This window comes from Miniopterus natalensis, chromosome 4, assembly GCF_054644295.1.
Source record: "Miniopterus natalensis isolate mMinNat1 chromosome 4, mMinNat1.hap1, whole genome shotgun sequence".
NCBI classification, from domain to species: domain Eukaryota; kingdom Metazoa; phylum Chordata; class Mammalia; order Chiroptera; family Miniopteridae; genus Miniopterus; species Miniopterus natalensis.
The window spans coordinates 92,250,201-92,277,530 of NC_142084.1; the positions used below are offsets into that span (position 1 = coordinate 92,250,201).

At 51.0% G+C, this 27,330-nt stretch overlaps 1 protein-coding gene across 1 annotated transcript in view; it reads right to left on the reverse strand.

Moving 5' to 3' along the window:
- Positions 1-27,330, reverse strand: part of SLIT3 (slit guidance ligand 3) — a 528,787-nt gene that overhangs the window by 127,778 nt on the left and 373,679 nt on the right. The window contains exon 6 of the mRNA XM_087816965.1: positions 14,309-14,380. Within this exon, the coding sequence (XP_087673091.1) occupies positions 14,309-14,380 (72 nt within the window). The remainder of the gene's footprint in view (positions 1-14,308; positions 14,381-27,330) is intronic.

Below are 27,330 nucleotides of genomic sequence, written 5' to 3' on the forward strand. Positions count from 1 at the left end.
CTGAGTGTAATCTGCGTGTTGTGTGTCCATAACACTGTGTAATTGCTCTAATGCAGCAATATTATCTGTGAGCATGTATCGCATAATTGCAGAACCAGGCATCCACAGTGAGTGCCTCCCAGGGTGCCAACCTCCCGGGGGCACCCTGAGAACCCCTCTTCTTCCCCTCCACTCAGGTGGGGATCCAGATGCCTTGGGTCAGGGAGACTGGCCCGTTCGTCCCTATCTCAGGGCTGATTGACTCCTTATGTCCAGACAAATAAGGAGGTTCCCTCCTCATCGCTGCCCAGGAAGGAGACTCTTGGTGAGTCATCAGCAGCTATGGCAACAGGATGTCTTTGTAAAGTGAGTCTGGAGATGCCCTGACTTGTGCTTACAAACGCGGGTGCCCAGTGGCCAGCACCCTAAACCCAGAGGATCCAAGTACCTCTGACAGTGCCGGTGTTGAATTCACAGGGCCTGAGCACTTCTCACACACCATCGCATCGAGCTCTCCCAGCCACCCTGAGACACTGCTGCCACTTTCACGGTGGCCCCTAGAACGATCGGTGAGCTCTCCCCTGACCACACGGCTATCGGGTTGCGGAGCCCACATTCGAAGTGTGACACGAGGATCTATAGTTTTAACCATTACGGAAAACTGCCTCTTATAGGATTGTCTTTGGACAGACGCCAGCTGTCCGATTTCCACGTCTCCCAAGGTGGAGGCGAGTCACATAGGCTAGTGGTGGACTCAGCCTTCATTGGCTCCGAAGTGCGGTGATGGAGGCGGCAAGGAAGGGAGGGCGATGGCGTCTCAAAGCTCCTAAGGTCAAGGTTTGGCTACCAGGTCTAAGTGTTGCCAACCCCCCCCTCACCGTGGGCTTGGCTGGTTGGAATTGTTAAGAATGCCAAGAAGCACCAAGAGTACAGATCCCCTTGAGCAAAGCTCGCCTTCTGCCGGCCTGGAGCAGGCAATGAGTCTCCGACGGCCGCTGGGGCGGGAGGAGTGAGATACGAGGGAGAGGGAGGAGAGGGAGGCGGGAAGCCACCTCTCCCGCATCACCTGCTCTCCGGGGCCGTCCTGGGTGCTGCGCATTACTCACTGCCTTGATCTCCCAGCGGGCCATTTAAATTAAAGCTCATAACCATCGTGTGGGCATATAATGAAAACAACTGATGCTGCACTGATTAGTCCATTACTCGCCACTGCTGGAAAACATAACAATCTCAAAAGGGGCCTTATTCACTGACGTATAGCAGTCGGCCTCTCATTTGACACCTCAAATTAGCAGCCAAAGCAATAACAGCTGGGGTTTTTGTCTCAATATTTGTACCCGGCTCCAAAGCGATTTGGCACCGGGGCAAGCGTTATTTTTAAACGCAGAACTCTCACCGCCAAGTAACATTTTAAATGGTCTCCAGGTGTCATGTAAAACCTACAGAAACAAATAAAAACAACCCGCTGCCAATTCAAGGCCTTTGAAGATATGGATTCCTTAGCAGAAGGCCTCGTCTCTGGTTCTGCCTTCATTACAGACTCATGTTGTGACAGACAGAAGCTCCACCCAGCAGAGCCTCGGCCTTAGGGAACACAGAAAAAGATGCCTCCAGCATAAATGTGAACGTGGAAGCTCAGAAGGGAGAGGGGACTCCCCCGGCCTTGCCGCGGCGCAGTCAGGTGCTGGTCGTGCAAATCTTCATGAGGGTCAGAGGTTTTGGTCCCTGGATCCTGAAGGACTCCCTGCTCGTGTAGTGAGAACCTCACGGATATGCCTGGCGGTGACTCAGAATGATCCAACTGCCTCCCGATGACCGATTTAACTGTAAAATGTAGCCTACACGGCAACGCGAACAAGGTGGCCTCAGTCTCCTGATTCTGTTTCATCGTCTACAAAAGGGAGCCTGGACGATCCGTCTCGGCTGCTACATTATTTAGAAATCAGGCAGCTTCCTGGGTGCCCGGTGTCTGCAATGGGCTGAGGAGGAGAGAAGGGCTCCAGCTTACGCAACTGGACGTGGGGCTTGCAGTTGAGGGGGAGAAACAGACGATTCCTGCCTCAGTTGCCCAGTGAGCGGAAGGAGGGGAAGCGTTTAAGTGCCCCGCAGCGCACGCACTAGGGGAGGACAGGGCGCACGCAGTTTTGCGCCCTGTTGTGTAGGCCGGGCTTAGCCCCAGGCCTGGCACATAGGACGACCAATGAATATACACTGGATAGATGAATGAGTTTCAAAATGTGAAGGGTCACGCTTTTGGAATCTTTTGATAAAAGCACATTTCCACTCTGAACAGCCTTCTGGGCTGACCCGGGAGTAGAAACTCAACTGCCTGACATCTGAGTAAGTTAAGTGGCCTGCGTGGGGCTGCAGTCAACACAGCTCTACCACACGGATCGTCACGTCTCACGTTGGAGGATCGCTGCGATGCTGGGGCATGGGTGCAAGGCTGCCAGCTGTCCCCATTTGTTTAAAGAGAAAGCCAGACACTAGGCGTTTTATGTGAAGTCTCCTGCTTTTTTAATGTAGGTGAACCTTAAGAAACAAAAGCCGCACGTGAAACACACCCGGGGCTGGATCTGACTTGTAGATGCCATTGTTTGGTCTCTAAACCAAACATTAATTTAATAATTTGAATAGAATATTTACATTTGCCACATATATATCACATGATATAAATGTATCAAATATGTTTAGCATATATGTATATAATCAAAGAACTTCAATGGCATTATGGTGACATGTGGTTAGAGCCTGTGTCCCTGCATCTCCTGAAGGGCAGTCACTAGCTGAGATACCTAATATTCCGATGGACTACCTTTAAATGGTTGAAAATTATTCAACACTTTCTTTCCCCACTTATCACAGCTCGAGGACAAAGGGCCCTGAGGAAGTTTCTGTTTATAGGGTAAAATTGTGCTCGGCTGGCAGGTGTGCTCCTGTCCGGCTTCTGCTCCCTACTCATCAGTCCCGTGGCTAAACATACCAGTCACTTCTCGTGTATAGTTTGGAACTGAGCCACCTCAGACCTGTTGGCAGGAAAACTGCACAAGACGCGTGAGGCTCAGTTCCTGGGCTGAGGTGCCAGAGAGGTCCTGCTCTTACCCTCTAATATTTATCAGGGAGGGACTCTCTCAGGGAGCTGGCTGCAATTCACACCTTGGGCTACTGGGGCTCAAAGATGGGCAGGGGCACTGAGTGTTTACTTACTGGGCTCTGGCCACCACCGGTAGCCAGGCCCAATGATGTGGAAATCCATCTCATTCCAGATTGCTCTCCACTGGACAGTGACCTACTGGGGCCCTGGGGTGATCAGCCCCCCGCAGTGGCCGCATGATGGGAAGGCCCTAGAGAGGGAGGGTGTGGTCCCCATGCTGAATGTAAAATGTCCCCTCTGGAGACAGAGGTATGATAGGAAGGCAGGACACAGAGGCTGGCTGTGTTAATCTTTGTTCCCTTTCTGCTAATATAGGACAAAAGTAGGTGGCCATATAGAGTGTTGGATAGAGTTAGGTAGACCTGTTTTCTGGCCAAATTCTTTCGTGAAACTTCCCTGTGGTTGTGGGCCGGTCGCTTACCCTTTCCAGGGGAATTTCTTTCTGTTAAAATGAAGTGGTGGGGCCAGTTGGCCTCCAGGGTCTTTCCAGCCCACAGTTCCCCTCTCCTGTGCCATCTGGGCTGGGCTGGCTCTAAAATGGCACATCTGGAATGGGAACAGTTTTCCAGACAGCAGTGGGAGGGACTGTGGACGCCCAGATCTGTAGAAAGACGGGACATCTGGCCAAACTCAGAGTCGCCAGCAGCCCCCACTGCGCGGCACGGGGCGGGCTCTTCCTCCTCTTCGCGCCCACGCCCGGCTCCACTGCTGTGGGGTTAACGGGCCGCTCCCCTAACCGGCTGCCACATCTGCAGCTTGTGTATGGAGAAGGGACCCGTCCAGACATGAGGGTGATTTTCCTACCCAGTGGACTTTGTGGAGTCGTTTTAGGGCTGAGAGCAGCGAATAATTGGGATCAGGAAACGAATTCACGCAGAGAGGATTTCACTTTGGTGGGAGACGGCTGCATAAGCACACTCCTGGGTGTCCGTGAAAAGGGGTCTTTTGGGGGAAGAGAATCCAGACGTTTAAATTAAGACGAGGGCAGAGCGAGTGTGTGTGGGGGGGTGTGTGTGTGTGAAGTATTTGGTTTCAGAAAATGCACCGTTTAAACGCTGAGCTTCTTAATGAACGTGAAGTGGCCCCGGGAGCTGGGGCCTGGCGGGCTGTGGCGATGCGCAGAGCACAGGCCCTGCCAGGTGGGGTGCCCCCCGCTTGGCTCTGCACCTGTGCTGTGCAGGAAGGTGGCCGTGAGCCAAAGGTGGCGACTTAAATTTAAATCAGTTAACATCAAGTAAGTTTAAAAACCCAGCTTCTCATTTGCACTGGCCGCATTTCGAGTGCTCGAGAGGCCGGCGCGGCCGTGGCTCCGCGATGGGACAGCGCAGATGTGAGCGCGCCTTCACAGCGAACGCGAGGCTGCGGGGAGCTGCTCTAGACCGCCGTGGCCACAGGTGGGCCCACGGCTTCCAGGTGCCCATGGAAAGGTGAACGCACACCCTTAAGTAAAATCGCCTGAGTATTAAACATTGGCAATTAGTTCTATTTTTTAAACACTGGAAAGACCAAAACAATAAAGAAGAAATAAAACCCCACATCTGCGGGTTTCATTCCACCTCCGGGCCGACAGCTGGGGTGCTCTGATTTAGTTGTAAGCAGAAGGAGATGGGCTGTCTAGAGCTCGCCCACAACAATTCCAGATATGACCTTGGAGAAGCAGGACCGCGCTCCCTGCATCCCTCCTCCTCACCATGCCTGCTCCTGAGTCTTTGCAGACGGGAACTGGGAGCTCGGGGAAAGGTGGGAATGGTGCTACGACTCTCCCAGCTCTGCATCTCCGTGGCTTCCCGGGGCCATCCTTCCCACCATAAAGCCAACTGGCAGGAGGAGGTCGATTTCCCGCTCGAGTTCCTGGGTCTTGGCTTTCCAGACCCAGTTCTGCAGAGTCATGGACTCCTGGCCCCAGGAAAGCCACGCGATCCAGTAGTTCACATTCTGGATGGAGGTGGCAGCAGCAGCAATGGGCAGGTTTGGTGCTTCGAGGCGATCATGGCCCCCCAGTGTGGAGACCTGTGAGAGCCATGACATGAGAGCTGATCAAGGAGCGAGACACGCACTGGACGTGCTCAAATACGGGCACCAAAGCTGGCAGCTGGGGATGGAGAAAGGGTAGAGGCTGACTGTCGGCCAGGAGCACGTTTCCCAGCCAGTGCAGAAGCTCCATTTGGGGGCGTTAACTGATCCCCATAAGCATCCGGCGGCTCTGGGGCATTTCCCCACTGGCCACCGTAGCTCGGCCCTGAGAGAACCCTCTGGAATCTTTTCCCAAAGATGCAGAGCTATTTTTCCATTTGTTTTGGGCAGGACGCAGCAAACCAAAAGGCTGCTCCCCAGCCTAGTTTGTCAAGCCAGGGTTTCAGCCCAGAAACCTGGTGGCTGGAGCCTGTGGCCCTGGGACTCCCCCTGCCTGACTCCACCTACGTGCTGCTCGGAGAAGCGGTGACCGGAGTCCTGATGACTCAGGAGCCTCTGTTGATGGAGGACACACCAGTCACCCTTGCCACAGCCCCTTGGCCCAGGGATGCCAGGATGCACTGCAATTTCGAGGCTAAACTAGCCCTCAGCTAACATGAAAAGGAAATCCAGCGAAAACCACTAGGTCCCCCCGATCCTGGTCACCTGAGCTGTCAAAGTGTCGCTTGTTTAAATGGAAAAATTACCTGCCCTTTCAAAGAAATGTTCACTTTTTCCTTAAGCAGATGTTCTCAAAACCAAGCTAGTCATTTTATGATCCTGCTCGGAGTCGGTGACTGAAGGAAGATGTGTGGTGTAGCACAAGGAGCCTTTATAGGAAACCCCGCTCCTTCCCCAGTATTCTGGGGGCAGGATGGAAGTTATTGGCGCTGCCCACGATGTTTCATTTTAATCCTGATTACCTGAACAAGTCACAATCTGCAGCATAGCACCAAAAAAAAAAAATTAAAAAAAATAGTATTCTGAAGATGTGTTAGCACTTTCATTAAGCTGTGACAGTTTTATATTCAAAGCTATGTCATGACTAAACACCCTGATCCCAAAGTCTGTTTAAAAAAAATACAATAATTGCATCTCCCAGAGAAATCCAGGTGAAGCGTTTTGTAAATAAACGAAAAAGGGTCTTGTCTGTTCGAAAACACCAATTTTCACCTAGGCTGTAATTTTGTTCATCGTTAATAAGAAAAAAAAAAAAAAAATCACCATTTAGCTGGAAGAATGAAAAACCAAAGATAACATGAGAAATGTGCCGTTTCAGGGAAATACTACATTGGTCAATATTTGGAATAATTCTTGGACAACTTTAACCGAGCTCTGTTTAGGGCCAAGACACACCAGAAAATCTAGAGACAGGCAAAGTGGGCTTCCGATCAGTTAGATAATTTCAACTCCGCTTGGTTCCATGTACTTTGACTACCTACCTACCACATGCCAGGCTTGTGCGAGGTATGGAGATAAGGCAGCAAAATAGAACAGGACTGTTCTTCAACTTCAATTGTTAGGAGAGACCTGACTGGGCACCTGTGACCTGCCAGACACACACCTGTGGCATCTCCTTTAACCACGTAGCCAGCCTAAGGGCTCGACACTATGGCCTCTAGCTTACAATACAGGGGTGAAGCCCGAACTGCCCAGCTGGGTGACGCTGGACTGGCAGCCCGGTCCTATGGGAGGACTCTGACGCCCCCAAGCTCAACCTGGGCCTCGTGCCTCCGCGTCTAGGGTGGTTTTGTGGACTTGGATGTGATGCTGATTAAGTGGAGGGCATAGGTTTAGGTCTGAGGGCCGTCTGGGTCAACTTTTCAAAGGTCCTGAGTTATTCTGGACGTTTATCACAGCCAGTCATCCCACTGATGCATGCACTTGTTCCTCTAGTGTGTGTTTTGGAATACATTTTTTAATTTTATTTTTTTGTAGCAGAGCAGTTAGGTGCAGGGGCTCGGGTATCAGGCAGAACCGGATTGGACACCGGAAAAGCAGCCCTTGTGCTTGGCATCATGACTCTAGGCAAGCCCTTCGACTTCCCTCAGCCTCGGTTTCCTCGTGGGTAAAGTGAGGAGGTTAACCGATCCACACTGTAAGATTATGGCGAGGATTTACGTAAAATGTCGCATTCTAATATCACAGTGCCTAGGAGATAGCACATGCAAAAAGAATGGAGGCTAGAACAGTAATTAGAACAGTTATAATGACTATACTAATTATTTAATACCTTTGTTTATAGTCGTCCCCCCTTATCCACAGTTTTGCTTTCCGTGGTTTGTTAGCTGTGGCCAACCACGGTCCAAAAATGTTAAATGGAAAATTCCAGAAATAAACAATACGATAAACAATTCTTAAGTTTTAAATTGCCTGCCGTTCTGAGTAGCGTGATGAAGTCTCGCCCCCTCTCCCGCTCGGGCCCCCCGGGCCGTGAACCACCCTCTGTCCCGCATGCCTGTGCTGCACACACTATCCACCCACTAGTCACGCAGCAGCCGCCCTGGTTATCGGATCGACTGTTGTGTGCCACAGAGCTTGTGTTCAAGTCCCCCTTCTTCTACTCAACAATGGCCCCGACGTGCAAGAATAGTGATGCTGGCAGCTCAGATATGCCGAGGAGAAGCGTGAAGTGCCTCCTTTAGGAGGGAAGGTGGACGTTCTTGACTTAACAAGAGAAGAAAAAAACCCATATTCTGAGATTACTAAATCCTATGGTAAGAACGAAACCTCTACCCGTGAAAAAGAAGGAAAGAGAAATTAGTGCTGGTTTTGCTTTCGCACCTCGAAGTGCCACCGTTACAGCCACGGTGCGTGCTAAGTGCTTAGTTAGGATGGAGAAGGCATTAGGCTTGTGGATGGAAGATGTGAGCAGAAAACCTGTCCCGATCGATGGCGACGAGTTGGCCAGAAAGCGTTGTGCCCATAGAAAGACTTAGGCAGGGGGTCCCCTGAAATGAGCGACCACATTCACGTAACTTTTATTACAATGTATTACAATTGTTCTATTTCACTATTAGTGATTGTTAATCTCTAACTGTGCCTAATTCAAAAATTAAACTTGGAACGCGTCCCCTGCGGATAAGGGGGGCTTCTGTACAGGACATGTTACACTATTATTTGTTAATTAGAGCATCTAGTTCCACACCCAGGGGAAGCTCAAAGTAGAGAACAGACTGCCACCTGCATCAAGCTTGGGCTTTCTGAACTGGACCGACAATGCCTGTGAATGTCCCTACCCCCAGTGCCCAGCACCCCTGAGCCAGGACAGCACCCCCACACCAGGGGAGTAAGCACACCCCGATCTGGGTATCGGGACTGCTGACAATTTCCTCCCACTGCCATCTTCTACCAGCAAAGAACTCTCTTCTCCATGCTTCTGTGTTTACAAGCGGGGCTCAGGGCCAGGCTGGGCCTTCCCCTCCCAGATGTGTGGTTGGATTAGACCTACCCTAAAGGTCTGGTTAATTCCCACCACTGCCTTAACTCTCGAATCTCTCTCTCTAAATGGGGGCTGCGAGGGAGCAAGATTGACACAGGGGCCTGGGGAGCAAGAAACTGTGTGCGTGTGTGGGGGTGTTCATCTCCTGTTTCTCATAACTTGCATAACCCCAATTATAACTGCTTTAAAATCAAAGGGAGCATGGAGACTAGTTCGACTCTTGAGAACTTCCCAGGAGATGCGGCAGGAGAGCTCCCCGCTTGCTCCTGCGGCGTCCCTGGGGTCCTGGACCCCGCGTCACTCAGCTCTGTTTGTGGGTGCGCGTTCAGCAATCCTGGGAAGCTCTGGCCGGCGAGTCGGATCCGTCAGACACCTGCCTGCTCACCTAGCGCTTGCTTTCCTGTCCCTGGTGTCTGGCGCCACGCTAGCCCGCGGCGTGTCCGTGCTTCGCTGGATTACAGCTGGGTCTGCCTGGGCTGGCAGGTAACTCAAACGCGTGGAGGTTAGTGGGAAAGTGGCATCCACACCCCATGTGAGGAGGGTTTGTCCAGCCACCACGGACCATCGTGATGCGGGACGCAGCCCAGGGCTGCCAAGGCTTCTGGTTCGTTAAAAGCCCAAACCTGGGTTTTTATGAAAAATACCATACATTTTAAATATGAAATGCTAATTTCCATTTATTTCCAAAGGACACTTTACAGGATGGAGTAAAACTCATCCGTGGATGCAATAGAGCCTGTGGTCTAGTTCATAACCTCTGGTTTCGGGAGAGCTGAAAGCAGGATCCTGGATCAGAGTCTGCCCTCCCCTCAACCTCCTAAATAATATAAAACACTTAGTGACAGGTTTAGAGAGGACTGTACTCAGGATCCCCTGTGTTATCAGGGGGTTTCTCCTGAGGAGCCCAAATTTATGGAGGTGCCCAGCGTGGGCAAAGAACATGGGATCGGGGTCTGGAGACCCAGGTGCCAGCTTCTACTGCCACCAGCTTGCTGTTGCCCATGGCGTCTCCCAGCTGGGGCCAGGACTAGGGTGAGGGGAGTGGGACACCCAAGGAGCAAAATGTTAGGAGGCATGGCCCCACTCGAGCCCCGGCCCTGCTTGCGGCTTTTCTGTGCTTTATCTCAACAACAGGAGGTCGTCCTGCAGACACCAGGCCCAGCCTAGAATTTCCAAAATTGGCAAGTGACATAAATGCAAGTGAGGCCTTCAGAATAGTGCACACTGGTTATCTGCAGATCTGAGGATCTGCACGCAATTTTGCTCGTCCCAGCGATCTCTCTGGGGCAGAGCACTCACTGGGAGAGGAGAGCGTTTGTAGGACGTGTCCCTGACATCTCTGGTCTGGCGTTTTGGGCAGCATATCCACTGATCTGATTTGCTACATGTAGTCAGGAGACAGTGTCTGAAAATTTTTTCTTCTCCTGTAATACTACTGAAAAAATTAATTAACTATCCTATTAATTAGGTCTTCTCAGTTTTGTTTCATTTGTCTATACTCTTATTTTTTCTTTTTCATTAACCATCTTGCTGACCTGGGATGGCACGTTGGGCAGGGAGGAGCCTGGTATAATTGGTGCACTGCCTGCCCATCCTCGATCTAGCCGGCGGGGACTAGAAACCACAACTCAGCACCGTCAGCAATGACTCCCGCCCAGACGGGGCTGTGGGTGCGCTCTGGGCTCCCTCGCCAGCAGGATACGCAGCGCCTTGCTTAGAGAAAACCGCGTATGTGAATCGCCGAATGGAGAGAGCACGTGGAAATGAAAAGGCAGTTATCTGGGTGACAGAAGGGCGTCTGACCCACAGAAAACAGGGTCCCTCAGTTAAGAACCTTAAGTGGCACACAGAAAATCCGGGCTGTATTTTGTGGAGGTCTGGAAAAAGAAGCCCCCAAACCGTAGGGCATCAGTCAATTGGCAACATCCAGAAGTGAGACGAAATCGTCTCCGGGACTGGACTGTAAGTCAGTGAAAAAGTAGGATTATTTTCCTTCCCTTGTGAGTCTGAATCGCTTTCAGTTTTTTGGGGGCCCCTAAACAGGGTGAAGGGAATGACAATTTCACAGGCTTGTGGGAGGCGCCGCGTTCTCTGCGGCAGGATTTTGGGGCATCGGTAGCTTGCCTGGCCCGGCTCCCGGGGCCAGTTCACACGCCGTGGCGCACAGTGGCCGAGCCCTGGCAGCTCAGCCCAGAGAGGCCGCCGGGGAGCAGGGCTGATCAGCGGGCTCGGCTGCCACCGGGTGCGCAGGACCCTGCTGCTCCGACGGGGGCTGTCCCTCTGTGGGAGGAGGGCGGGGGTGCCAGCAGCTTTGCGGCGGGGTCGTGAGCACGCGAAGAGATCCCGGGTGTAAAAGCTCTGGTTATGGTGCCGGGGACGGGTCACTGCCCAAACGCTGGCCACTGCCGCCCGCATTGGGAGGCCTCCCCTCTGGCGGCTTGGGGCCTTGAGAAGATTCACCTACACTACGCTTGTCTCCTGAACCCCTTTTCTGGCTGCTTTCCTTTCTCCACCATCCTCGGTGCTGGACATCCCCCAACTGGGCATAAGCCAGAAATGTGGTCAAGGTGGGCAGACTTCAGTCTTTCCCAACCTTGAACCGCTTCCTCTCCCCTCACTGCCAGGGGCTGGCTCCCACCAGCTCACCCCCTAAGTTCTCACTCAGTGCAGCCGGTGAAACCAGCCTGAGTCCTGGCGGAAAGAGTGTTACGGCATTTCCACCACAGAAAGGCCCATCTCACAGGCGATCCCACGGGAAATATTTCCACCAGTACAGCTGGCCCTTGGACAACGTGGGTTGCAACTGCGTAGGTCCACTTACACGGGGTTTTTTTTCACTAAATTACTGTTTTCGATCCGAGGTTGGGAGTCTGCGGATGCGAAGGGCCGACTGTAGGCACTTGATCTACGCCATTTTATACGGGGGACTTGAGCATCCGTGGATTTGGGTATCTGTGGGGGGTCCTGGGATCGATTCCCTGCAGTACTGAGGGACAATCTAAGTTTTGTGGGAGTCCAAAGTTATATGCAGATTTTTGATGGGGGAGGGGATGGTCAGCACCCCTAACACCCATGTTGTTCGAGGGCCAACTGTAGGTGATGCCCACAGACTTCTCTTCAGTTAATTCTGAGAGAGCTTTCCATGAGGTCATCGTGAGTCTTTTCTAGTTTTGTACTTCACGCCGCGTAACGTCAGAGAGAAAACACACTTGGGATACTACATTTTGTCTTAATTCGCAGACTGTTAAAGCTTCAGGCACTGAGGACGACCTTCGAGGGAGAGGGTGCTTTGAACCCCTTCCTCTCTCTCTTCTCGGAACCTCCCTGAAGAATTTATTAAGTGAGCATACAATGCCCTCACTTAGCTCCTATTTATTTCATTGTCATGGTTCCTTGTGGTGCCTAAGTTGCGATTACAGAGAAGTATTACAAAATGTCGATGTGTAGATAAGATTTGGAAGGTCTGGGGGTGGGGACGGGAGGGCCCTTAAACGGAGACGTCAGCTCCGGCCGACTTCCCAACGGCTCCCGTTAAGATGGATGGTTCCAGACCCATGTGCCACTGCTGGAAATTAGAAACCCACGGAATAACTGATGACTGTTAATTTTAAGTACTTAGCCATGTGAAGCCAAACGAGCTTGTCTTTAAAACAAAGCTATTGATCTGGCTTTGTTTGGAATTGAGACGAAAAACTAATCAGATCCTGTGGGCTCTTTGCGATGGTGGGGAAGGAGAACTTTCCTTTTTTCATCATAGATTTGGAAGCTTCGCGTTTGAGAGGCCTGGTGTACCTGGAGGCCAACCTTTCCGAGAAGCTCAGTTCCGTCCTGGATGGGGGCGTGGTTGGGAGAAACTGAGGGAAGTGGAAGAAACACCATCTGGAGGCCCTCCCTAGGAAGTCTGTGAGGCGCCTCCTAACGACAAGGAAACAGACTCAGGGAGGCTGAGTAGCTGGGCAAGTCCCGCCGCATCCAGGATCCCGCACCCAGGCGTGTCCGACAGTGCGCCCCTTCCCTCTCCCCAGGCAGCCTTCCCGCCGAGGCGAGACCCCGCCACGCCGAGCAGCGCACCAACGTGGGGGCTGTCGGGTCCTCCCAGCTGTGTCGCGGCAGCTGGTGGCTTCCATTTCCTCGTCTCTTCCTAAGGAATCGTCTCATCCTTCCCAAGAAGGGGGCGATGTGATAGTTTCCTAGCAGCCCTTTCTACAGAGGCTTTTCTGTAGGCAGGGAAACTGTGCCTCCCCTTCTCGGCTCCGGCCCCGTGGTAAGAGGGGTCCTGGGTGACCACACTGGGGTTGGCGCCCTCCCCCGAGCAGGCCTGTGCTGCTGGTTCCGGGGTCAGGGTTTGGGTGAGCAGGGACCGTCCACCTCAGGAGCGACGGCCTGCCCTCCCCGGCTGTGGTCCTGTCTCCTCTGTCCTGGGGATGCTCAGCTTTCATCAGATTTCCAGCAGCTGCAGCATCAGCACCCCCGTCACCTCCCGTGATTCCGCTCGGAATCACCTTCCCCCTGCGCGTGGCGGAGAGGCTCTCTCCAGCTGGAGCTGCTGTCTGCGGGCCAGGTGAAGGGGGGTCCGTGTGCTCCTTCTCTTGTGTGGGAAGGGACATCTTAATATATTCATTCATATATGTGTCTGGCATTTAGTCATTCTCCCGGGAGTCAGTGATATGCGACCTGGTGACTACGTAATTTTATATTTTCGGGGGGATGCTCAACAAACCCCACACTTAGCGTTCACTGGGTGGGACTGTACCATCAGAGTTATTTTTAGAACCAAGCAATTACAGAACTTGGAACAGACAAGTTACCCCCAAGACAGAGCAACCAAACCCTTCATTTTCCAAATGAGAAAACTTAGGCTTCCGGCGCGGAAGGGACTCGGCCAAGGTCATGCAGCTAATTAGGAGCTGAGTCGGGACTGACCCTGGCGGCGTCTCATGACACAAGTTCTGCGGGGCCTTACTGCCTTCCTCTACAGCTTCCCCCAAATCGGGGACAGCGAGAAGTGTCGCTTGGGGTGAGAACAATCACAATGTTTTCTTACACGATTCAACTTTAGTTGGAATGACCCCAAGATGACTCCTAGCTGACTTCCCCCTGGAAGTCAGGTGTCCTGAGCTAGACCCACTTGAAAATGCAGAACAGCAGCTCCCGGTTTCTAGAGAAGGTACAGAGTGGGATTCTGGGGAGGGGTGCCCTTCCTCTCGCCCCCCCCTCCCCCACGTTAAGGTTGCTGCTTAAAGTTTGGATTTAAACCTGCGGTGAGAGTCCAGCAGCAACGGCAATGGCTGGACTTCACCTGGCTGTGCGGCCAACCCCAGTCCTGTGCCAAGGTCCCTTTTGGATTCTGGGCGATTCCCAGCTGACCCCCTGGTGCTACCCTCTGTGGTCTCCCAGACCTGGAACCCATCTCCTGATGCCCACGCTCAGACGGCCTCCCCGGAACGCACCGGCAGGTTGGCGGGTGCCGGGGGCTGCTCCAGCCCATCTGTTTCCCCCAGCAACGAACACCGTGGGAGCATCGGGGAGGAAAGGGCTCAACGGAGACTTCATTAGCAGGAGCCCCAGTTTGCGGGAGGTGAGAGATCACACTTTGCCGCCTGCAAACACTTTGGCCAAGGTGAGCCGGAGGGAGCTCCCAGTTCCCAATTTTTAATAGCACTGCAGCAGCAGCCCCAGAAAGGCGCCCGCGCGGAGCCCCCTGCACACACGCTCCCCCTCTCCGCGCCTCACACGGACACGCACACGCACACAAGGCAGCGGCCGCAAAATCAACTCACAGGATCTCCAGGTCGCGCAGCGCTCGGAAGGCTCCATCTTCAATGCAGCTGATGTGGTTGTTGTCCAGTTGCCTGTGGAAAGCAAGGGGAGAGCGTGAAGGCTGAGTGGGGGCAGCGCCGAGCCGGGCGGCGGGCCGGGCGTCCCCGGCCGCCGAGCGAGCGAGCGAGCGCCTGTCCCTCCACCCCTTGCAGGCTCTGCTCGTCCCCGCCAGGAGCTCCCGCAGAGCCAGCCCGTCTGCCACGCTGCTCCGTCTCTCCTCTCTGACTGTCTGAGAGAACTACACAGACGAGCGCACCGAAGGCTGTCAGGTCTCAGTAAATATTAATTGCGCATTTTTTTTTTTTTTTTTTTTTTAGGCAGAAGGGAGTAATTTCATTACATTAGGGCATCCAATCCATTACGAGCTCTTACCGTCATGTCACTGAAACAATTTCATTAAGCTAAAGGCCTGTAAATCATTGGAGGTCACTGCTCTGCCCTCCGAGACCTCCCAGAATGCTTTCTTCCCTCTCTCCCTCTGCCGGCTCCCTTTTACTGGAAGTGGCAGTCTTCTGACACAGCGCTAAATCTCAGGGCTTTATCTGCCCAGGAGCGGCGAGGGTGCGTGGGGAATATACCAATCCCAAATTAGACTCAACTAATCTAATTTTATAGTCTTTTTATTATTCTAAGCACCAAATGTCTGTGGTGGTTTGATGCCTCTGTGCTTTGTTGCGGGGCCCATCTGGTAGGTCATTCGATTGAAGCATTTTTCTGAATAAATACAGATTCCCTCAAACTGCACCCACCATCGTCAACATTAGGGAAACCCATGGATGGAAGCGCTCCCGATGGGGGGAGAGGGAGGGAATACCGTTATTGCCTGCACGGAGGACCGCTTACATTTAAATTGGGGAAGATTAAATGCACCCGTTTCAGGACTCCCTTCTCCCTCCCTTCCCATCTTCTGAGCATGAAAATGATGTCTTTTAAAGTAAAGAGATACAGGCTATTTGGGGACTGAGGAATTTTAGTTGGGAGATAACAAACAGACACCGTGATCTCCAAATCAAAATAACATCTGATGTGTAAGTGAGGGTGTTTACTGTGATCACATCCCAACTTAAATGTCATACATTAGATGACTCACTTGATTTCTAAAGAAAGATACTATACAGAAAATGGTATTGACACCAGATTGTGGACTGTATTTTGTGAGCGGAACACACCATGGTCTTTGGGGGCAGGGGGATGGCCAAAAGAAGTATGGCTGTGCCGAAAACTCCCTTATAGACTTTTTTCTTCCCTTTGACTCAGAAAAAAAATCAGCCCCTCTCAGGGAGAGGGATCTCTCGATGCTGTAATTTTCGTTTGTAACTTGCGCAAATCTAACCCAAGACAACTCTCCGCAAAGGACGTGTCAAAGCTGCATTGGGGAACCTCATGGAGTGTTTCACATTTTGCTAAAGGCGGAATTAAAATGAAAATACTATTATTGTTGAAAAAAATATGGATGTGGGATTGTGTGAATGAAGGTGAGTGAAATACGTCCAATTAGAGTGATCAGTGCATCGTGGCAGATGGGCTTTGCCACGATATGACGGGGAACTGAATCATCTCAATAGACGCTCACGGTACAAGACACTAGGCGTTTAGAATTTAAAAATAAACAGAAAACGGTATCTCGAGAAGCAGAAGCACTCTTTAGGTCGACGAGCTCTGTACGTAGTGCTCAGAGTTCTTGCTGATGCCCCCTCACGTGGCATCTCGGGGTTCCCTCTACCCCCAGCTCTCCTGGAGCCACTCCTAACGTGAGTTTACCGAGCGTCCTTTCCGTAGATTTCCCGTAAGTGGCGGCCACCGATTTCCTGCACAGGTTCTATTAAGGGAGCCCAGCACTGCCGCCCGGCTTCTAGATTTATCATCAGTTTAAGGGCCGATGAATCAACAACGCCTGCCCCACGCCAAGGCCACCGGACCTTACCAAGCAGAAATGCAGTGGAGCTGGCTTTTTGGCTCCGAGAAATTACTCAATGAACATGCTGAATTCGGCAAAAATGGCACCAGCCTCCTAAGGAGGAGAGTATCTAAATCACCAGACTGGGAAGGCCAGGCGGTGTGTAGAGATGGCCGTTTGTGGCATGTCCACTTTTGTGCGGACATTTTAGCGAGGTCCCTGTTATTAGAATATTATTTATTGGCTGGATTTGTGAAGACTTTTCTATTCTTTTTCTTTCTTTTTTTTTTTTTTTGAGAGCACTAGAAACCAAAGAGGATACTCTAAACGTATAAATGCCTAGAATTTTACATGGAAATAATACAGTTGCCGGGGAGAAGAGAAACTCATAGAAAAAAAGAGAGGGAAAAAAGACAGTGTTAGAAAGAGATGATAAAGGGTGTAGGAAAGGAGACGTGGAAAAGATAAAAAATCCACTGCGCAGGGTCCCACCCACCGGAGGCCTGCAACCCCGGCCACCGCAGTGGTGGGGATGCAGAGTCTGAGCGAGGACCGCGGTCACCGCGGGCTAAAAGCAGAGGAGTCCAATACATCATCAATTACGCCATGTGTAAAATTTTCAGTGGGTGGTGCAAGTTGACGCCCGGTTGTTTATTACTAACGGGAAAACCCGGCTTTAACATAAGCATCCCTGTGTATGTATTTTATAGACCAATTTAGAACATGCAAAGTGTATCAAAATTTAAAATATTTATGCTTTAGTGTGGTTTTCTAGAAGACATTTATTTTCTGTAACCAAGATGGTCTCCTTTCCTGCTGACCACAGATAAACAGCCTACGGCCTCCGTCGCCAGATTCACTCCCAAGATAGATCGAGCATGATCGAAGCCTACGGGGCGCAGGGTGCACCAGGGTCCGGGTGAGCAAACAAAAACCCACGTTACTTCCCAGCTATTATACAGGGTGTCCCAAAAATATACATACACACACTTTGAGTAATTATAAAGGCGGTGTTTATTAAAACACATGTTCTTTTCAAAATTGAGCTGTCAGCTGTTAAAGTGTGTGTACAGTTTTGGGGGACGCCCTGTGTGATCCACGGCACTAAGCGCCTGGGCATTTGTAAAAAGTTCATCAGGGGTCTGCCGTCATCGCCGTTATTTCCTGTAAAGAAGCTGGGCCCCTAAAGCGAAGCGAGCACTCACTGGCTCAGACAGGGTTTCTTCTTCTTTCAAAAATTCCTCAGACCCACAGACACTGGCCCCGAAGCTCAGGGGAGGGGAGGCGACCTAAACGCAAGTGTGGCATCTCCGTGAGGGTGCTGGGAGCGGAGCGCCGCTGAACACACAGAACCTTCCGGAGCTGAGGCCAAAGCAGTTGACTTCGCCGTGAGCTCAGGGGGATTGATGGGGGTCGCCGCCGATGTGTGTTCTGAGCTCTCGGGTCAAAGGTCCGTACTGTGCCTTTTTCAAAGATCCTCTCCAAAACAAATCAAAACAGCGAGGCAGCCACTCCGCCCAAAACCCTGCCACTCAGGAGGCTGTTCAAAGGGAGCTTTGGAGACAGGCACGGAGCGCTCGGCCGGCGCAGGAGGCCCATCTCACTCTTCCCATTTTCCCTCCGCAGCAAGGGGTGCGCTTCACTCGGGTGCTCACTCCTTCCTTCTTAACACACAAGATAACCGACGCCAGTGCCCAGAGCAGTCCTGGCAACGCCACGGGGTCACGCGTGGCTGTGGGATGAGTCCTTCTATTGAAAGTGTGGCAGGGCTGGGTGCGAACTGTATGCGGGACAGTCCACCCCGTGAGCCACACCACGCTGGCTGTGACCCTATGGCCCTACTACGGCTAACACACAACGACCACATGGGGTGCTGCCTTTCGGCCGCACAGACCTCTGTGGGGACCATCTGGGGAGGACACCTGGAGTAAAGCAAGGTTTCCAGGGGCTCAGGGTGAAGGTGAGGAGAGGAGGGCAGAGCATGGAGGGCAGGCTGGCTCTTTTTTGGAGGCAGCATTTATTGTCCTTTGCTTTATACAGAACACTCGATGTGATTTACACTCTCCTGCCTGTGAATAAGCCCAGAAGCCCCACAACGTCCCTGATATTAAATTAACTGCTCTAATTTCCCTGGGCAGCTCAGATTTCGGCAAACAACGTGAGAGCTAAAATGATACCGGAGTCCATTTAGAGAGGAGTCCTCAGACGAGAGCCACAGGCGCACTCCCAGGGAGGAGCCTCCTGGCTACTGTATTTTCATACTCTGAGAATATAAACAAGTCAGAAAGAAAAGCCAGCGTGAGCGAGGGCTCAAAATAAACGCCAAGCACAGCAGACGGGGAGACAGCGCCTCTGGAAGAATTCCCTTTCATACGCACGCACACTGTTAGCACGGCTCGTCTCTTTCTATCACAGTTTCAAATTTCGTAGCCGAGGCAGGACAGACCTATTTTTGTGGTTCAAAAATTTGAAGTATATCTAAATCCTTAAAAAGAGATTTTAACCTTTAAAAGACAGCATTTAAAAGACAGCATCATACAAACTCCGTATATTTTCCAGGATCAACTGTACAAATAATGGTTTTTTTCCTTTTGCCTGTAAAAAAGAACGTATATGCTTAGGTTTCTGAGTATTTAAAGAAACCTGATTACGAGATTAAAAGCAATCTACCCATCTCCCAACCACCACCACCACAAGAGAAGAAAGAAAATCCCAGGATTTCAATGATGTGACCTGAGGCCCCATGAGAAACACCTTGAAAATAGAAATCTCCAGAAACGGGCTTTGAAGCTCTGAAAGAAAAGTCGAATTCCCAACTAGTTATCTACAAGCAAGGTCTACATACCAGAGCACATCCACCCAGATGTTTGCCTCTCACCCGGATGCTCCAGGGCCCCCAGGCATCTTGGCCCATGGGTGGTTGAACTTAGCCCCAGGGCGCTGTCCCCCGGGCCCAAACCCAGGGGCAGCATTTCTCTCTGGGTCGGCAGCTAGAGCCCCTGCGGTCCTGCTCATGCTAAATGAGAGAAGTAGCTAAGGTTCAGCACCCTTGGGAGTTACACAGTTGGCTAATTGCTGAGTGAAACTATCTACACAAAATGTACAGATAAATGGAAGGACTTCTGCATGGAATTCGCGAGGGAAGCCTTACTGGGAATTCAGAGCAAGCCCGTGGTCCCAGAATCCATCCATTAATTACCCATGAGAGCCATTGAGTCCTATTAGGTGTTCACACTGTATCAGGTCCCCGGGGTGGAGAAAGAAGTGTGAGACACCCTCTGAAAATATCTGGAAGGAGGTTACCACCTACGGTTTTTACATCTCCGTGATCATAAAAGGTGTAAAATAATTCTAAAAACTAAACTAATTTGAGTTTGTTTTTGATGAAATATATATGTTCATATAGATACATATCTGATGTTTATTTCTTTTTCTATGTTGAAAAGAAATAGAATGTAATAATGTTTTAAAAAAATACCTGGGGAAGTCCTACTTTTTTAAAACGGGCCAGAAGACAAAACAGGAAGTAGCCTTGACCAGTTGTTTCTTTTTGCTCCCATTATCCAAATGTCGTTCAAGCAGAAAACAAGACACCTAGTAGCAATTCTGTTGTGTGTGTGTGTGTTTTTTAGGACAGTTTAATGTGTTCTAAAAAAATCATTATTGAAGAGTAAATTATAGAAGCATTTGTCTGCTGCTGGCTGGGGTCTTCAAAAGAAAAACAAAAACAAAATCAAGGTTATTTTAACTGGCAAAAGGAAAAAAAATTATGTTCAAAAACAATGGATACACTCCCTATAATTGAGCACTGGTCACACTTTGTAGGCAAATCAGACACTTGATCTGAGCCGTAGTCTGCTAATGAATTGTCACTACTTCTCATCATTAAGGAGCGACTGTAATTCTGCATGAAAACGGCATCTCAAATGGGAAACAAAAAGAAGAGGTGAATCTGTTATTTTATACATTTTGTACACTTGCCCGCCAGACCCAAGAATACATGCTCCTAGATATGTTTACTGATCCATGAATTATTTATGTTTCCCCAAGGATTCCCCAAGGAACCGACGACTTTATGCCTATTTTTCCTACACAATAATCACATGTGATGTCACCCTATCGTGTGCACGTAAATGCAGATACACGTTACAAAATAGGTAAAGTAAGTGATGGTTGACTGCCAAAATGTAATGCACCTGTATCCGGTCACATTTACAGATTTATTCAGATAATCAAGTGATTGTTAGCGATCTAAAGGCTTCAACCAGCCAGACCTACTTTGTAAAGGACAGAGTCCTAGGTTAATTAAGCTCTCAGGTCAGGACAGCCTGCTGAGACTTAGTTAAAAACTGAAGCATGACTCTATTTTAACAAGCGTCGTTACGCGCACTGTGCGGCTCGGCTCCGGTAATACCTTCATTTAGTATATATCATATTACTGTCGGGCGCATGCAAGTTCTCAGCAGGGGAAGAGCTGTATCCACTCCTGTAGATGCTTGGGACAGCAAACACAGATGATGGATTAGCACCGAAGAGGAGGCCAGGGCCTGGAGAAGAAAGGGGTGTGCCACACATCGCTGGGGAACACGGTGGCTCCCCTTCTGTGTTTACATCGTTTCTGGTTTGTTGGGGGATTTGGGAAATGAACTTGCGCTGAAAAATGCAGGGGCAGGGTCCCTGCAAACCGCTTTAGCACTCAGCACGGAGGAGGAGATTGCTCGGAAGGTGTGGAGCTCTCGTTTAATTTAGTTGAGTTTCAATTTGAAACGAATTTCTAGCATTTCTAGATAAAACAACAACGACAAAAACTAACCAACCAAAAAACGCAAATCAAACGAGAACACCCAATTTTCATGATAAGAGAGCTTCATTTGTTTCCCAGAAACTTTTAGATGAAGGGACCAACGAAACTTGGTTACTGATTGCAAACTGTGCTCTCAGGTTCCGAGGCCTGCTTGCCTTAAATCCATTTTTTCTCTCGTGTCGACCTGGGACGTCCAGCTTGCCGGGGTCCGCCTGGCACCTTCCCTGTTTTAGCATCAGAGCATCTGAGTCCTGCCCTGGGAAACTCATCAGCCCTCGGCCGACTGCGATGTTCGTTCACCTCTTGACACCCCAGAGCCAACTCCATTGGAAACAGATTCTCAGCTCACCTTCCTTCCTCAGTGTCCCTAAACTTGAAAATGATTCGCAGACTCAGCCTTCAGTTCCATGAACCCCGAAAGGCTCCTCGCCCATCTACTGGAAGACAGGCTGTCCCTTTGCAGGCCCACCTGCCACTGGGCTGGTGGGAGCCCTGAAAGCAGCCGGCAGGCTCTTTGTGCGTTTCTCTACCTTCCTCATGGGGAGTGAACTTGTTTCTTTGTAACAAGCACTGTGTTTTACTCCGAGGCCTTGAAGATGCCATGAATACTCAAGAGGCCAAACAAATAAAAGTCTGTCTCCATAGCGATTGGGGCAGGCTTCTGGTTTCCCTAGTTACACTCTTGCGCGATACCCATCTGGGGCTCCTCCCTGGCACAGGGGAGGGGTGAGAGCGACACCCGAAGACAGAATGTGCTTCTCTTGATGGGCCTGAAAGTTATCTCCCATGTCTCTGTTTTTCACTCCTTTGTATTTTTTCTTTTTTAAAAAATCAACCAGCACAAACTGTAGTGAGTTTATAGATGTTTTCACCCTCATGGGGGTTTCAGAAATTTCCCCTTTGGACTCCAGAGGTTCCAGCCGTGTGAGTACGACCAAGAAGCAGCAGCCGGAGGAGAGTTTCTTCCTGGACTGAAACAGCCACCGCGTCGGAGCCGGAGCCGGATGCTCGTTTCCATTCAGATACAGGATCGGAGCGGCAGGCGCTCAGCTGGGCTGAAGTCCCTGATCCCTTTGACACTGCGGGGTGGGGGGGGGGCGGGGGCGCATGCCCCAGGAGGGTGGGGACGGCCTCCTAAAACCGAGACCTTTGTTTCCCTTTACAAGAATCACGTGGCTCTCTCCTGCAGAAACGGAAGACTGACTTTCTTGAATTTACTCGCATTTCCAACCCACACCAGCCTTTTGGAGGCTCTCGTTTGTAACCACTTTATAAAGGGAACACTGTGGCTCCCGCACATTTGTAGCTGCGTGAACACAGTGATTCACATCTGCCCCTGTGATCCGGAGGGCGGAGCATCGGGTCAGAGGTCATTCGAGCCTTAGGGTTTTTGGGCCTGCTCAGGACCTGTCATTCCTTCTTTCTTCCCTATTTCTCCCTCTCGAATGGCAGCGTCCGTCCAGGGCCTGTCCCCCCCCCCCCCATTGTGTTTTGGAAGCACAGGCTGACAGCCGGAGAACAATCTGCCTTGGAAAGAATACACCCTGACTCTCATCCATACCCGATTGAGATGAGATTTAGATGTCACTTTGGACTTTAGACTTTTAAGTGGGTGCTGGAATGAGTTGGGATCTATTGGGATGGAATGAACGCATTTGCATGTGAGAAGAACATGAATTGGGAGGGGGAGGGGCAGAATACTAAAGACTGAATGTTTGTATCCCCCCCAGATTTATATGTTGGAACCTGTTTCCCAAGGTGATTGCATTAGGAGCTGGTACCTTAGGGAGGTGATCAGGTCACGAAGGCAGAGTGAGTCTCAAGAATGGGGTTCATGCCCTTAGAAAAGAGGCCCCTTCACTGTGTGCCGTTACAGGGAAAAGACATCTCTCTAGGAAGCAGGCCCTCAGCAGACAGGATCTGTCAGTGCCTTGACCTTGGACTTTCCAGACTTCAGAACTGTGAGGAGTAACATTCTGCTGTGTATAAGCTACCCAGCGTGTGGTATTTTGGGGTATTTTTGTTACAGCAGCCCGAATGGGCTGAGACGACACCCATGCCCCCAAGTCTCACTTTCTCCACCTGTAAAATGGACATGATAACACTTCACCCAGAAGGAAGTTTTGAGCATGAAAGTAATGAAATGCTTGCGCTCTGAAATGTGCTTGTGGCGGGGCTTAATGTTCTCTGCTTTGAAATAAACAATAATAAAAGTAGGAATTCATTTTACATAATCTCTAAAGTCTCTTTCGGCTCTGTAGCTATGTGGCCTGAGGTCAAATCCTTATGAGATTCTCAAGGAAAAGTTCCTGTTCATCTTACTCAGATCTCTCTGGGATTTGAGACGATCCCTTTATCCCCTCTTCTTCCGTCCCAGACCAAGGAATCCATTATTTGAGAAGTTCAGCGTATGCTTTCTGAGCTGAGGGCAGCCGTTCCGACTCACATGCGTCTGGTACTTCTCCAGTCGATGGGAGACTGAAATATGAGAAGCCATCCAAACCCTACACGAAATACGGATTTTTCTTCTCCTGGAGGGATGGTGCTAACGGGTCCATATTCACAGGCGAGAACCACTAAGAGAGTAATTGAAGAATTTAACCCCATTTCTTGGTGGTCATTTTCAATCAATCAGCAATCAATGTAATGTATTGAACACCTAAAATAGTCAAGTGCCTCATCTACGGTGCATGATTTCTTAATCTTCACACTCCTCCCTCTGTCCAGAAGCCTCCAACGATGCCCTACAGTGTACACTGTAACAACCATAACGCAATCACACTAACAACTGCACATAGTATCTAGTTACCATTTCTAGGTCATCAAGTACTGAGCTGAGCGTCTTCAATGCCTTATCTCCTCTGGGTTCACAACAGCACCATCCCTAGTTCACAGAAAGGGTAGGTGAGAGCTCCGCTGAGAGCTGCACCTCTGAGCTCGGCTCTGAGCCAGGCCCGTCACGCGTGGGGTGACCACAGGCGATGCTGCTTCTCTTAGGCAGCCGGCCTCCTCAGCACGGCGCTGGCCACACCCCTCCATGCAACCTGTGGATGTACCAAGGACTTGCATGTTCCACGACTCACTTAGGCCGGCCAGGCCTCCCCTCTTCGGTTTGCGGGATCCCTTCCCATCCATCATGGCCCTCCTCGGAGGCCACGTCCTCTACGGCTCCTTCCTGTACACACTCCGGCAAGAGGAGCCCCTCTCTCCAAACCCTCCTGGCCCTTGGGGCATCTGTCCATTAAGGCACTTATTTCACAGCAGTAGGACTTGTTTCAAATAAATGAGGAAACCAAGGCTCAGAGAGGTTGTGTAGCAATATCAAGAGAACTCAGCCAACACATCAGAGAGTCAGGTTTTGAATCTGTGCTCCTGACCCGAGAGTCTCGGGGCTTGCCCACCGTGTTACCCCATCTGTCTCTGACTTTCCAAGGACAGAGATGGGGAAACGATAATATAATTACATCGTGGTCTTAACTCAGTTATCGTAACTTGGGAAGGATCTGGTGAGAAAAGTCACCAGGTTCTGTCTTGGTGCTTGTCGCTGGGACCTCACTGCTTTCACTGGCTTGCAAGGAATCTTGCCCAGGAGATGGTAGGGGAGGGCAGTAGACCCCACAATGTCCCCTCACCATCCCGTGTGTCTCTCCATCAGATTCCCTGGGATTCCCAGGACACTTGACTTTCCTGGGATCCCTGGGGGAAGCTGGCTGATCATAGTTCCAGCTGCTGGGATGACGGGTAGGGGCAGGAGATGGCTGGCCACCCACTGGGACATGAAGGGTGGCCCCCTGACCAGGCTGGGCAGCACAGTGCTTTCTTGAGCAGGGGAGAGGCACTCCAGGGAAAATGGCTCCCTTTGCTCCAGGCACGTGGCGGTCAGTCAGTCCTTCCTGGGCACGGCTTCCCCTGGTGACACAGGCTTGTCTTCCAAAGGTGTCTTACAAGCCACGGGCCCTGAAACGACTGGGCCGCGGGAACCAGATCGTGCACTAGGATTTGCGGGGTCAGCGGCCGTTAGCAAGGCATCACTCAAAGGTACCTTTGTGGTAGCAGAAGCTAATTAAAGTGTGCGCTAAGCTCGGTGGAAGGGGGATATCAAGGCCCCTGTAATTAACTGCGGAGAAAAGGCCCATCGAGACTCAGCACAAGGGCAGTGCTGAGACTACATTCAATCCAGCTCATGGCAGAGCTGAAACACCCCGGAGAAGGCGGCTTCCTGTGCGGTGCTATTACTTTCAGCGAGTAACGGTTGCTTGGACGCTTCCACAACAGGTGGGCAGGGGTAGGATATGTCTTGCTCGCGGCTGCCCCTGCCCCACAGTGCCGGGCACATAGGAGGTGCCCAGTGCAAAACCCTCGGGGGTCGCGATGAGGTACTTTGCACCCACTAGGACAGCTATGATCAAACAGAGGGAAAGCAAATGTTGGCAAGGGTGCGGAGAAATCGGGACCCTTCTCCATTGCTGGCGGGAATGTAAAATGGTGCAGCGGCTGTGGAGAATAACTCGGTGGTTGCTCAGAAAGTAAAACACAGAGTTACCTGATGACCCAGCAATTCTACCAGAAAGCACTGAAAAGGTGTGCGAACAAAAACTTGTACACCCATGTTCCTAGCACCATTATTCTTATCAGCCAAAGGCAGAAGCAACCCACATGTCCATCGGCGGCTAAACAAATTGTGGTCTATACATAAAATGGAATATTATTCAGCCATGAAAAGGGTGAAATACTGATACATGCTACAACATGGAGGAACCTTGAAAACATGATGCTGAATGAAAGGGCCAGACATGAAAGGCCGCATATTGCATGATTCCATGTATGTGAAATACCCAGGTAATCTATAGGAACAGGAAACAGATTGGAGGTTGCCAGGGACTAGGGGTAAAGTGAAGATGGGGAATGACTGCTTTAAGACACGGGGTTTCCTTTGGGGGGCTATGAAATGTTCTGGATGAAAATGATGGTTGCACAGCATCGAGAATATACTAAGTGCCACTGAACTGCATCCTTTAAAATGGTGAATTCTGTTATGTAAATTTTACCTAAAAAACAACAACACAGAGGAGCTCACTCTTTCTGTGACAAGGAAGACCTTTATGAGAGAGAGAGAGTCACCCTGTGAGGTAACTTCTCTGTGACAACATCACAGGGAAAGGCAGGGATGCCCAGGCCCAGATCCTACACCAGCGCCATCGGCAGCAAGCTCAGTCGTCTGATGTGAAAAGCAGTGTCTTGGCACTTGAAGAGCAACGAGAGTGAAGGAGAGAAACAGGGCGGGATTTAATGTGCCTACTTTTGGGAATTATTTATAGCAAGTTTTAAAACTCTCCTAGCTTGCTTTGGGGAAACGACTCATCGCTCCACACTCAGGAAAAAATAAAACTGGTTTAAGCAAAGAGAATGAGGGTGCTAAACTTGATGGAGGGGGGGGGATCACCTGCTAGAATCCCAAATATAAAATGTTGTGAGATTAGCCACTCTTTTTTTTTAAATTTAAATTGTTTTTTAATTACAGTGGACATACAGTACTATATTAGCTTCAGGTACACTGCCCAGTGATTAGACACTCGTAACTACTAAGCGGCCGTCCGGGCCGCCCTTCGTGTTGTTCATGCCGCGCTTGCTCCCATCCGAGCTCCCGCGCGGGCGCTCAGCAGCCTGCAGGCGCGTTTCGGGAGGGACGCCCTCAGTGTCCTTGTGCCGTTCCTCGGACCGGCTCTTCGGCTGCCCTCTCTGAGGAGGCCAGAAAGCAGGCCTGGCTGTGAGCTCTGGGGCAGGGAGAGAAGTGTCTCTGACCAGAAATTCCTCCCTGCCCGGGCCTCTGGGCCGGGTGGGCGATGGGAGCCCTTGGGAGAGGCTCCTGGGAGAGGGCCAGGTGAAAATGGGGGGGGGGGGGTCATTTTCCTACCGTTTATCTCCAAATTCCCACAGGACACCTTGGAGCAGTCGCACTGGTCTCCCTGAGCTGAATAAATCCAGAAAAGATGAACGGGAAGGGAGAGGCCAGAAGAACACGAGAGAGGGAGGGCTGGAAGCCAGAGGGGCCCCCTGAGCCGGGCCCCACCCGGGTACCAGGGAGGGGCCGTCCCCCCGCAAGCCTGTCTCAGCCACTGCGTCTGGCTTCTGTTGCTGCGGCTGCTCCTTAGGTGATGCCTCAACCCGGAGCCAGCTTCTGATTCCTCCCCGGTTCCAGAAGAGGGAAGCCGGAGGCGCTTACACTCAGGACCCAGGATGAGCGCCTGCGCTGGGGACAGGGCAGCCAGGGGACTCTCTTT